General features: G+C 37.8%; 1 protein-coding gene across 4 annotated transcripts in view; it reads left to right on the forward strand.

Annotated features, from left to right (window-relative positions):
* The window catches only part of LOC129420917 (putative uncharacterized protein MYH16), an 85,431-nt gene that overhangs the window by 40,882 nt on the left and 31,350 nt on the right, over positions 1-13,199 (forward strand). For all 4 annotated transcript variants that reach the window (XM_055176081.2, XM_055176083.2, XM_073866626.1 and 1 more), the window contains one exon: positions 422-512. In XM_055176081.2, coding sequence (XP_055032056.2) covers positions 422-512 — 91 coding nt within the window. The remainder of the gene's footprint in view (positions 1-421; positions 513-13,199) is intronic.

Raw genomic sequence — 13,199 nt, forward strand, 5'->3', positions numbered from 1 at the left:
AAAATGATATCTGCTTCGAGTGCTGTTATCTTAGCTTTGATGAATTAAAGGCCTCCAGGGTAAAACTGTTCAGGCTTGTTAGTATGCAGAATACTGTGGTTTAGTAGAAAGCAAAACCAGCTGTTTCATAGAGGCCCCTATAAGAAGAAAAAAACAGGAAATTGTCATAAATATACCTTCTTCCTTCCTTCCTCTCTTCCTTCATATTTTAAGGTTTTGGTTCCGACAGAGAGCTTAAATGAAAACATAAAATCCATGGATGCATTCGTCCAGTCTTCATAATGATGTGCTAGATGTTGACTGGCACTTTTAATAAGCTTAGACATCGAGTGACGCTTATCTGACACGGATTACGCACCATGCCAGCTAAATTAGTCTCTCTTTTTCCTAACATTCTCTGTCTCTATCTGTCTTCTGTCAGGAAAGATGTGGAGATAAGCACCACCAGCAGCCGGCTGGAGGCTGAGGAAACACTGAACGCAGAACTGCAGAAGAAAAATAAGGAGTTCCAGGTGAGGCCTCATGGGAGATTAGGGGAACGCCAGCATTCCTGTCTTTCAGCGCTCTGGGGGTCCGCGGCTCTGATTTGCGAGCTTGGAGTTATCCCTGCTCAGAGATGACAAAAACATACCTCGGGAGTACAGGAACCGATAGTCATCTCTCTAGAGACTGAAAGAAGGTTCTGCTTGAAACTCCAGACTCATTTCTTTTAAGGTAGGGCCTGTATGACCCTTGTTCTGTCACGTTTGTGTGTGGATTCTCTGGTGGAGCAGAAAGTGACAGCTGAATGATGTATTGGAGGAGAAAGAAAGAGGTAGATCATGTTGGAGGTATGTTAAAGGTGTTTAAAAGCTATGTTAGTTTAACCTCTGTCACTCCAACTACATGACAGATAAGTGTGATACACTCTCCAGAGAGCTGCCCTGGAGGGGCACTACTAGCCGTGTGGTTTTTCCCAACCTGATCTCATAGGAATTTGTAGTTTTTTTACAAGGTGGCAATTCGTATGAATTTGTATGAATGAACCACTTGTAAAATACCTACATATTCCCATGAGAATGTGTTGTTTTCCTGTCATAAAAAGACGATAATCTTATGTTTCCTTTAATTAAAATGTAGTTGTATGTTGGGGAAGCAATACCAACAGGGTCAGCTGCATATCAAACAATATTGTATATTTGCCCATAAATCTCAATGAAATCAAAATAGCCAATATTTTTTTTTATTTAACTCATTCCTCGCCAGCTTTTTTTAAAGTTGCCCACCAGAATTTTTTGTGATTTTCACAAAAGTTTCACAAAATGCCTTCTCGCAAATTGTTCTCCTTAAAATGTATAAATTAACAAATATATTAAATGAAAGAACAGACCCTCTGCTTTCAAACAAAGTGGGGAAAAAAAAAACGTTTCATCCTATCTATATTTTTACTCTGCTTTTAAACTCTTAGGGGCGGTTTCTCGGACAGTGATTAGACCAGTTTTAGACTAAAATAAATGTAAGAGCTGTCCAAACTAAAAACAACTTACAACTGACATATGTTAAAATACTTCAGTGCCCTTTGTTTTGGATCAAAAAGCAGACAAGTAATGTTTTTAACTCTTTCCCCGCCATTGACGAGATATCTCGTCAATCAAGAGAAAACGCTTCCCTGCCAATGACGAGTATTTCCGGCTTTCCGCAATACCGCTATTATCCGCAACTTTTTAAACCCGGAAGTATTGCCCTATGGCAAGCTGGTGCATGTCTGTGTCTGTTTCAAAGATCGCTCTGAATGGGATCTCTATGAAAAGTCCGTCACAAAAATGGAATTATCTCTGCTTTTTGCTCAAAATGTGGTGTTTTTACAGAAACCTACCCATATTCAAAAGCTGATTACAAAAGAACTGCTGAAGGTAGGATGAAACTGTTTTTTTTCTGTTTGAAAGCGGAGGGTCGGTCCTTTCATTTGGTATATTGGTTGTTTATATATTTGGGGAGGAGGATTTTCTGGAAGGCATTAAACTTTTGTGAAAATCTGAAAAACGCTGGCTGGCAGCTTTTTTAAGGGACGCTGGCGGTGAAAGAGTTAATAAGGCATGTTTGTTAAAACTAGTTATATTTTCTAATTAAACTAAGGCCTAGTCCTGGATTAAGATAATCCCTGTCCGGGAAACCACCCCTTAAAGAGCCACACAGATCCAAAATCGAAAATTACCTGTATTGGAGTGTGTCATGTAGCTGTCCATCAATGTAAACAATGTGCAAAGTAGTTGAACCAAAAAGTGCACGATTAATAAAGTTATTGGCTTCTAAAGTAGGGAGTGAATCGCTGAAACGAGTCGTCATATGGATTGAATCTCCTGCCTGTCTTTATCCACGTAATATGAACACTTTGCATAATAATAGTAATAGCACTTTTGGGAGTACTTCGACTTGCCTGAAAAGTCCGCTCCCTTTCTCACTCTCATAATGGGAGAGGGAGGGTGTTACTGCGCTGAGTCGAAGTACTCCCAAAAGTGCTATTACGCCATAAAATATAGTTCCTCTTTTAAATCCGCTTAGAAAAGCGCTACGTTTTATTTTGTACCACCAAACTTGCTTGTATAACTACTCGTCTTAAATAGGAAAAACGTTGATGTGTTTGGTCACTTCTAACTTTATCTCTAAATGGTACCATTGAATGAATGGGGCTAAGCTAAATGCTATTGAAGCGTCGCAGCGCGCTCCAGCACTTACGTGCACGCACACAGATGATAGAGGGATGTATCAACAATTCTTAGTTAAAGTAATAACATATTTTAATATTGAAAATGAGTAGACTATTCCTTTAATGATGAATGATGTGTATTGATGTCGAAAATGTCTTCTCAGTAAATCATGTTAGCACGAGGTCAGTACATGTTGCACTATTGTTGGTCTGTGCCACTGATCTGTGGTCTGTGAGGAGACTCTGTCAGTTCACCAATCAGAGCAGAGTAGGCTACTGAAAGGTGGGGTTTAGGCAGACTGAGTCGTTGAACGGCTTCACACGAATCTTTGGGGATCTCAGAGAAATGGGGTAATTTTTTGACCTTGCATGCATTTAAACCTGTTGTCCGGGATAGGGATGCTCACATTGACCGTTTAACCGTTAACCGAAGGTAAGAATTTATGACCGATTAACATTATCAGTTAAAATAAAAAAATATTTGTTAATACATGGTGCGTGTCGTCATGAGCCGACAGACATTTCCCGACTTTTTCTATCTTTAATTTGTGAATGTCCTGTAAATGACACAAATTATTGCTGCCCTGACGGTCTGAAAAGTAATCATTTGTATGAGAAATCATTTGTATGCGTGTTTGGAAACTGAACGGAGATGCGCGCGTGTCCACGCAAGATGAAGTGGTCCGTCTCGCGCACATCCGGACAGACGTTCGCTGATGGCCTCTGACCCTAACCATAAACATCTCTCTTTTTGCACAAACGGAGAAAGACGACGCAAAAGCAAAACTTTCTGAAAAGCATCCTGCTTTAGAAATGATGACTGTGGTAGATGAAAGGAGACAATCTGACCTTTTTGGATATTAATCCTCTGGACTGATCTCGTGCTTTTTAATAAGGTAATGTTGTGTGAATATCTGATAATGTATGAATCCTGGTTCTGTTGTTGATCTGTCGCTGCTGTTTGCACGTTCAAATTAAATCTTTTGTTTTTACTAGTTTACTAGTTCACCGTGAGCAGACTTTTGCGTTTTTACTCTTAAGACGAGAACGCGACGGTAGATCGTTTTTAAGATTTCCACTCTGAAGGGTGGTTTCACTTTATTGCGTTTTTAAGCCCCCAAAACGCTGTCGCCGTGTAAACGAAAGGCACATCCGATAAAATATTTTTACGTTTTCACCCTCGAGCGTTCTCGTGTAAACAGGCCCTAAATATGGGTATTTTTCTCCAAAAATCAACATTTTTAGCAATTTTTCGCATTTTTGTGAAGGATTTTTTTAGAGATGAGATTCAGAACAATTATCAAAACATACGCAGAGTGTAAAATGAATAAAATAAATTAGCTTCAGTTTTTTTATAAATTGGGTAACACTTTTTTCATGCTAATGTTTTCTCTTAATTGACGAGATAACTCGTCAATGGCGGGGAATGAGTTAATATTGCAGTGTTGCAGTGATAATCTGCTGCCAGTTCCATTTCTGAATGAAATGCCTACTTTTCTATATTCAGTCAAAGCACAGTAGAAAACACAAGCCACGCCACACCACTATTTTCCTAGTGTGATATTCTGTTTCAACGTCACAACATGGAAGTCAGTCGCGACTTTTGATTGCAAGGAAAGAGAGACCTCAAAAGGGCGGGGCGTACGCGTTATGTTGAAAATTAAAATATTTTTATTTAAAACACTCAAATAAAACTTAATTTTGAAGAAACTATGACAGAAAATGAACACATACTAGATTATTAATGAATGAAATGTTTTTACTTCTAACGGGAATAGCTGTGTGATGAAGTGAAACTAAAGGGTTAATAAACACAAACTAAAGCAGATGTTTTAGAACGTCTGCCGAGCGATGATAGATAGCGCAAAAATGTTGAAAACTGATTGTGTAACTACTGTAGGATGTAAATAGGCTAATGCACATAAATAACGTGAGCAAGAGCGGTCAACAATTATATCTAATCAACAGGCACGTGAAACCTAGCTAGCTTGCTCAAACAACAAAATCACCACCTAGCTTACTTTAAATTTACAAGAACTATTGACTAATACAATAACAGGCTTAAAAAAAACAAGTCCACTTACAGTTCTCACGGACACGCGTTTTATCAACTGGCTATCCTCCAGACATGATGGACCCGTCTTTATCTCATTTTGGCCTTGTGGCTCGCGTGCTCGCTCACGGTGTGAAGCACGTCCGCACTATTCTCCGAGATGTTTTATCAACTTGCTAGTTAAAAGTGTTGCGGGAAACCCTGATTTTATAATTATGAATGTTCATGATAGGCAACCATTATACCTGCTGCAAGTATACGGTGCTAATTTAACATCTGTGGGTCGTATTTGTGGAAATGGAAAAATCAGTGCATTTAGAGCTGCCTAACGATTAGTCACGACTAATCGTTTGCAAAATAAAAGTTTTTCTTTATATATTAAATGTGTGTGTAATGTGTATAATAATTATGTATATATAAATGCACACACATGGATGTATATATTTAAGAAATGTTGCATGTGTATAAACATTTGTATATTTACATATAATTTATATCATATATGAATATACATCAATATTATTATATCAATATAATATTTCATTAAAAATATACGTACACGTGTTTGTATTTATATATACATGATATTTGTTCATGTACTGTCTATAATAATTATGTAAACAAAAACTTTTATTTTGTAAACAAATAGTCATGACTAATCATTAGGATTCACAATCATTCACTTTCCTCACTATTATTATTTCCTGAACCTTTCAAAAGAAATAAACGAGATTGACAAGAGATAGACATGGAGAGTTTTTTGGGGTTGACCGTGTGTAACACCTCTCTGACACAGGGGTTTCTCTGCCGATCTTATTAATAGAACAGACATTCTTTGTTTCTCAGACTTGACTGCTGTAACAAAGTTGAAAGACGATCCATGTGATGGTGTAGCCATGTTTTCACTTTCAGCCAGGGCATTTACTGTATCACACAAAGCTTGCTTTATGGGACTGTCTGCTTAACAATTACAACCCTGGTGGAGACAAAGACTAATTTGACATGACATGAAGAGCCCTGCTATCACATGGTCATGTTAATGGGTCAACTCAGGTGAACTTTTCAGGTGAACAGGTTGATGGCAATATCAAGTCAGTCAAACAGAAAATAACAACAGAATTATATACTGTACACATTTGGCATCATATTAGGTTTGTTTGATAAATCAGCATGTCATCATAGGCACCCAAATATTATTTTACTTGGAGAAAAAATCCAGTATAATATAGTGGTAAACTATAATGAAAGTTCAGTTTCTGTGCACCATATGCCAGAGTTTTGAGAGGTCAGTAGTTATAGTGAGGTCAGACTGAATTAAGATTGATGTTACTGTGTGAATGAACACTGTTTGATGCTGACTCAGGTCTGAATTGGACCTTTGCCAAACTTATTTGTAATCTGATGATTTGAGTGTTTGCAGCCTGCTGCTGAATGACTACACCAGACATCTTACAACATGCTTTTCATCTGTAGTCCTGATGGCCCTATAGATGGCGATGGCCATAGCGAAACAATTATCTAAATAGAAAAATGGAAACAACTTTGCTATTGATTATGACAGAATAATGTGCTTTTACGTAAATACTGCATTTTAAAAACTAACTGCAGTCAATCTTTTGAAAACCCTGCTTTTTTAAAACTGGGTTGTTTTTAACCAAAGCTGGGTAGATATTGGAGGGAGTATACCCCTTGGGTAATTTTCAACCCAGCTGTGTGTTCTGTCCAATATCTACTTAGCTTGGGGGGAAAAACAAAGCATTAAGTGAATGATGTAAACTGCTAACAGTGTTTCAAAGGTTCACCAACAAAAAAATATATATATATGCCTTTATGTATTCAGCCTAATGTTGTTTCAAGACAATATGACCATTTTGATTTTATTAATCACAGAAGGAGAAACTCTGAAGACAGTTGGTTGGTTTTTTTATGCAATTGCCGTAAATGGTGACTGAAATACAACAGTGGACTCGAGTATTATAAAAGTGGTCCGAGTTGCACTATATTTAATGTTTTCTGAAGCCACCCTAACTATCCTTGGCATGTTATGAGATTGAATGAATCTTTCAGTTGAGTTGGATTTATTCTTTGAAATGATCCGGTCCATATAAATAATGTAAATCAATTTCAACTGACTGATGGACTCACTTAAAATAGCTGACTAGAAATATTTTTTCATTGAGAAATGATTTAAATGTTGGTCTTTTGTCTCTGAAAGCTTTTGTGTGACCTCAGAAGACTTTAAATGAAACACACAGGTTGTATGGACCACTTTTTTATTACTTTATGGTCTTGTATTCTTCAGTCTGCATTCCCTGTAAATTAGAACCCTAATTTATAAGAATTTAATTTTCACAATAGATAGAAAGTCATGTGGGTTTTAATAGTATGTAAATTATATACGAATGAATATTCCTTTTCTTTTGGTTCATTAGTCAGTTTTAAAATGTGCAGGAGCAGTTTGAGTGTTTGTACAGATTTAATATTTAAAGGAACAGTATGTAGGATTGTGGCCAAAACTGGTATTGCAATCACAAACCTTGTGGCTAAAACTGGTACTGCAATCACACAACTGGTGGCCAGTACACAAAATGACAACATAAACATCAGTTGAGTGCTGCAACTCCACTTTTTAAATGACAATATCCTGGCCATACCACTGTTGTCAGTGTTATAAGTATTTGAAATGAAAATGATTTCTTAATGTCTAGTGACATATCAGGGACATTTTATGATTAATTGATATAAATTTCTTACATACTGTTCCTTTAACTACAATTTTTGAAAATATCCCCACAAATGTAATTAAACATTTGTGACCCTGGACGACAAAGCCAGTCTTGTAGCAATAGCCAAAAATACAAATCGGTCAAAAACGTAGATTTTTCTTTTATGCCAAAAATCATATTATGTAAAGTGCATGTCCCTTGAAGATATTTTGTACATTTCCTACTGTTAAAGTGCACCTATTTCATCATTGCTAAAAAACGTTATTTTGTGTATTTGGTATAACAGTGGTTCTCAACTTCAGTCCTCGGGCCCCCCCTCCCAGAACATTTAAGATGTCTCCATATATATAACACCTGAATCAGCTTGTAAGTGTGTTAATTAAGGAAAAGTTTCAAATAGGGATGCACCGATATGGAAATTTTGGCCGATAACTCTTTAAATTTGAGGGCCGAGAACCGATATCTATAGGTCGATAAATATTCTTATTATTTTCACAATGAAAAACTCGCAGACCGCGGACATCTTGTCTTTGCGCTAGACTAGCATACTCTTCTTAAGCCCGCAACACGTGTCATCTTCGTGCTATGTTACAGAAAGCACCAATCAAAACTCCACATGGCCAGCAATGAGCAAGTGAAGTGGTTCAACAAACCAAAATAATCCATCATTTATCGGCTTTCATTTATCGGCCTTATTTTGCTATCAGACCGATAACCGATAATATTAAAAATAAGCAGTTATCGGCTGATAATGATATGTCGGCCGATATATCGTGCATCCCTAGTTTCAAACATTCTGGAAGGAGCCTGATCAGGGTCCGAAATTAACATCCGCCAAGCGCCAAATGCGGGTAGATTTTCCGTTTGGCGACTAAATTCAAAAGGCTACCCGCCACACTGGCGGGTGATTTTCATACCAAAATAATAATGCAACATAATGTGTTTGCCAGTAACTAATCTGGGAATGAGGTGAGCTAGCCACAGAACGTCTCTACGCTCCAAGTCTCGCACTAGAGACGGTTTGTTTCTAGCTAGTACTGCAGGTAACTTGCAGTCTGCAGCTATCTGCTGCATATTAGCTATCAAAATGCATCCCCGCCCTGCCCGTCGGGCTATCTTGACTTATAGGGAGGAAACAATATATTTAAATGCTTATGCATTCTTTCACAGATTTGGATGGGTAATAATGGTGTATGAAATTCAGGCATTTGGGTATTTAAATTACGTTTGAGCGCATGCTCGAGTTTTACTTTCACTTTCGCGATCTCGCGAAAAGACGCAGTACAAGATACAATCCGTCATGATTTGTCATGAATTTGTTGGGCAAATCCTCCAACTTCGTCCTGTCAGTCATTAATATCCTCACGTAAGAAAATTAAATATCTCGCAACAAGCTTTTAAATTTATAGATTGTACGGGCAGTGAAGAGAGTGACTTTGTGCAGAATCTCTCTTAAAGCGACAGTAGCCCCTGTTTTTCAGATCGAAAAAATGATCCAATCTGTAACTGGATGATCCAAACTGTGAGTTTTGTGACCCACTAAACCACTTTTAAATGGTGAGTATATTTGGTGTGGGGATGAGCAGGAAAAGTTGGTTTACATGGAAATCTAATCTTTTTGTTTGTTAAAAAAACAACAGCATCCAACCAACAACAAGAATAGCAGATTAAACATTGTGGTTAGATGCCCTATTGGCTTTGTATTGGCAAAATTTGGCCTGTGGTAAAACTAATTGAATAAGACTGTGCTATGCCCACAAAGTCAAGTGGCATTTTCTTATCTGTGACTTCAGTTCATATTTCAGATTCAGAATCTGAAGTTTATAGATATTTCACTTCGGTTAGAAGAAACATTTGTACTGATGATTGATATGTATTGAAATTTGATATGTGTTATTTGTGTTTTGATAGATGTTTTGTCTTAATATTCTACATTAAAAGTACTGTATTTTTTATTCGGGCTACTTGCATTCATTTCGGGCTACCAAAAACTGAAGAGTGTCTGCCCGAAGGGCTACCAGGGATTTAGAAATTTTGCGAGCCCTGCAATGAATACAGCATATTAAATTAATGTACATGTGACAAAAAAAGGCTGTTTATTATTCTGGCCGGTAAAAAATGTGTTTGGCTGGTGGATTTTTTCATCTACCAGTCCCCGTGGCAGGTGAGCCAAAAAGTTAATTTCGGACCCTGAGCCTTATGAGTGGAATCAGGTGTTTCATATCAGGAGACATCTAAAACATTCTGGGAGGGGGGCCCGAGTAGGGTGGCCATTCGTGCCGGTTCCGCCGGACGCGTCCCGAGCATGTTTTCGGGTTCGTTCTCCGGGGGTCGCTTTGCTCGACCGCATACGTCATCGAGGTTCTCACATTTCAGTTAAAATCCATTAAAAAATTAAGATTTATTTCTTTTAAGACATACAATCATTGTAGTTTCATTCTTACCTTGAAATGTAACGGTTGCTTTTCTGAAATTAAACCCGAAGTGTTAAACCTTGATGACGTGTGCGGTCGACCAGTGGGACTTCCGGGGAGCGGGCCTGGGGGCCTGTTCGGGACGTGTTGGGCGGGGCTGGCACGAATGGCCACCCTAGGCTGGAGTTGAGAACCACTGTGGTATAATATAATATAAAGTGCTGTGTCCCTGATTGGCCAGCTAATCTGTACGTTGTGATTGGCCTGAATACCTCTGACGTCAGGCGGAAATGTGAAGCTTCTTACCATGTTTGAAAGATTCGGTTGCTAAAAGGAGTTAACTTACAGACTGTGAGTCCAAGCGTGAGGAATTATGATAATGTCGGTCTTTACTACATCACCAATCGCAGAAAGTAAACTGTTGCCTACAATCTGTGTGTTTGTTGTGGTCCAAGAAAAGTGATTTACGTTTAAGACGATAACTTGCGTTGTTGTTTACTTTGGGGTTTGTACCTTTTGCATATCATTAACATGCACTAATACACACTTACACACCAAAAAGGAAATGTAAAAACGTGAATCGGACCATAGTTGCTGTTTAATATATCAAAACCTCATATCAAATCTTTATCTTTATTTGGACAAATTTAAAGGCGATTTTTAAATATTTTTTTAAGATTGTTGTATGTCAGCCAAATATTGTCCTATCCTAACAAAACACACATCAATGGAAAGATTATTTATTATTTTAATTCTTATCACTGGTTTTGTGGTCCAGGTTCACATTTCATAAAACAATTTGTGGGAACATTTGAACAGTGTTGGGAAAGTTTACTTTCTACATGAACTAGTTCAAAGTTCAGTTCACAAATTTTAAAATGAACTAGTTCAGTTCATAGTTCATATTTCACAATTTTTAACTAGTTCAGAGTTCCAAAAATGAACTAATTTATAGTTCTTTTTTCCCATATTATTTTAATAAAATAAAAGTATTGCCATTAGCTCATATAGAACCACAGACATCAATTATTTTATCAGTCTTAACACTGAAGCTAAATGTGTCAGATTTTATCTTCATACCCAACTTTAAATCCTTATCCAACCAGGGTTTACATAAGCATTGACTGTCTTATTTTTGTATTTGCTTGCACATACCTTGAAAGCCTAGCCAGGTGCTTCAAGGGGGTCGCATAACTCGCAGGTATTGCACACCGCACGTGCACGTTAAATAGCGTGAGCTTAGTCAGAGTCTATTTCAAGATCTAGAATATGCGTTAGCAGCCAATGTTAATCGTTAACGATTTGGGACAAATATGATGTTATTTAAAGTTAAACGATGTGAGTGGCGTGGCAGGGATTTCAGCAGCGTCCAGAGTCAGTGTGTCACCTCCATGCTGCTCTTTGTTTTGATGACGCATGCAGCGACGAAACACTGGTGGCTGGTGTTGCCAGATTGGGTGTTTTTTCCGCTACACATTAAGGTCTGTTTACAGTGTGTTTTAGTCGGGTTTTCGCCTGGAAGACCCTATAGATCTCTGGCACCCTACTGAACGACGTTAAACTGAGAGAGCGTGCCGTTCACAAACACCAGAATGAACCAGTTCACAGTAACGTTCATCAGCCAGTAATACAGTACGTTCAGTTCACGTTCGCCCAAAATATGAACGAGTTTATGAACTTTCGTTCAATGAACTCGTTCAGGCACAACATTGCATTTGAAATAGTTTTTGCTATTTGCATGGCTGATTAACGGGTAAATCATATTTTTCTTTGAATCTGTTAATGTCAAATATTCCTGTTTCTGTCAGGGTTAGATTTAGGGCTAGTGGAAAGTATTAACTAGTAATTTAATTATCTTAGCATGAAAACCAACGGGTTGCTTGAGTTTTTAACTAATAGTTGTAAGGTCTTTAGGGTATAAAGAGCTTTGCTGCTCAGTTTGTGTATAAAGGGGGTGTGGTTTTATGCGCAGCCTGCTGAAGTGAGGTGTGTGTGTGTATGTCAGTCTGATCTGATCTGACTGCTGTTTGGTCATGGCTGTGCTCTCTGCTGAAGTTCTTCGTTGGCATGTGAGTTCCTGCATTGTTTGCTATTGTTTATGATCTTGCATCTTCTTGTCGAATATTGTAATGTGCTCAAATTTCTACCTGTAAAAATGTAATTTGAAAAATTCAGCTATTTTTAAATGAAAATCCATTCAAGTCTTTGTGTAGTCTATTTCTGAGTGTACTTTATGTGTTGCTGTAAATCTGAGGTTGTCTGAATGTATGTTATGACATCTCAGACAAACTTTATGCCGCAAGAAGATAGCTGAGAAGATTTAATACCACCAGACATTGAGGAATTTATCACAACTTGCAGTCATAAATGTCTGTCATCAGGAGCTGAATTGCCACATTTACGTTTTAAAACGTGAACCTTTTCCAATGTTTGTTTTTTCATGTGACAATATAATATTTGTGACATTAGGATTATCTAATAATGCTTAAAGTAGATGGTGAAGAAGGATTGAATTTGAACTCTTTGTGTTGGTTGTCTCAACTGTGTACACAGAAAGTAAAGTTTAAGGATTTGACCACATTTGCTTTGTGATATTTTCACAAGAATTCCAGCGTGTCCCATCTAGTTGGCTGTTCGGTCTTCCACTGTGGTTACACACTGTATGATTAAGCCGTCACCCTGACTGGAGACCTTATCCTAGATTTGGACACATTTGCTGTGGATAGAAACACATGACATTTTTCTTCCTTTTCTTCACAAAGTTGAATGTAACAAATATATCAAATGTGGTGAACTGAATATATCGGCATTGCATACAAATAATGAGTTTATTTAGATACATTGCACTCAGGAAATGTGCATTTGATCAGTATTTATTGTTGAATACTTTCTTGACAATGTAAAAAGAGACAGTCTTGGTGTTATACTGTACCATCAAGACAATCTTGGCTGTTTATACCTGTTATCAAGATCGTTTTGGTCAATTGGAGGAGAGAGACACATTCACGTTTACACCTGGTATTTAAATCGGTCTCTCTTTTGTCCATTTTCGACCGCTTTGTCCTGATTACTTTGAGGGGTGATCTGTGGGCGAGTCCCTCTGCTTTCATTTAAACGCCAGCGGGAGAAGTGAAAGGTTTCAATTAGAGCCCGACCGATATATCGGCATTTTCCAAACTATCGGGATCGACATTCATAATGGCCGATAAATGAATATTTTAAAAAAACACATACGAAATAGCCTTCATTAGATTTCCTCACTGGTGGTTTTTTTGACAGAGTGCTCTGAACTAGTAGCTGCTGGTGGGGTCCAGATTTAG

The sequence above is a fragment of the Misgurnus anguillicaudatus genome, chromosome 4 (assembly GCF_027580225.2).
Source record: "Misgurnus anguillicaudatus chromosome 4, ASM2758022v2, whole genome shotgun sequence".
Lineage (NCBI taxonomy): Eukaryota > Metazoa > Chordata > Actinopteri > Cypriniformes > Cobitidae > Misgurnus > Misgurnus anguillicaudatus.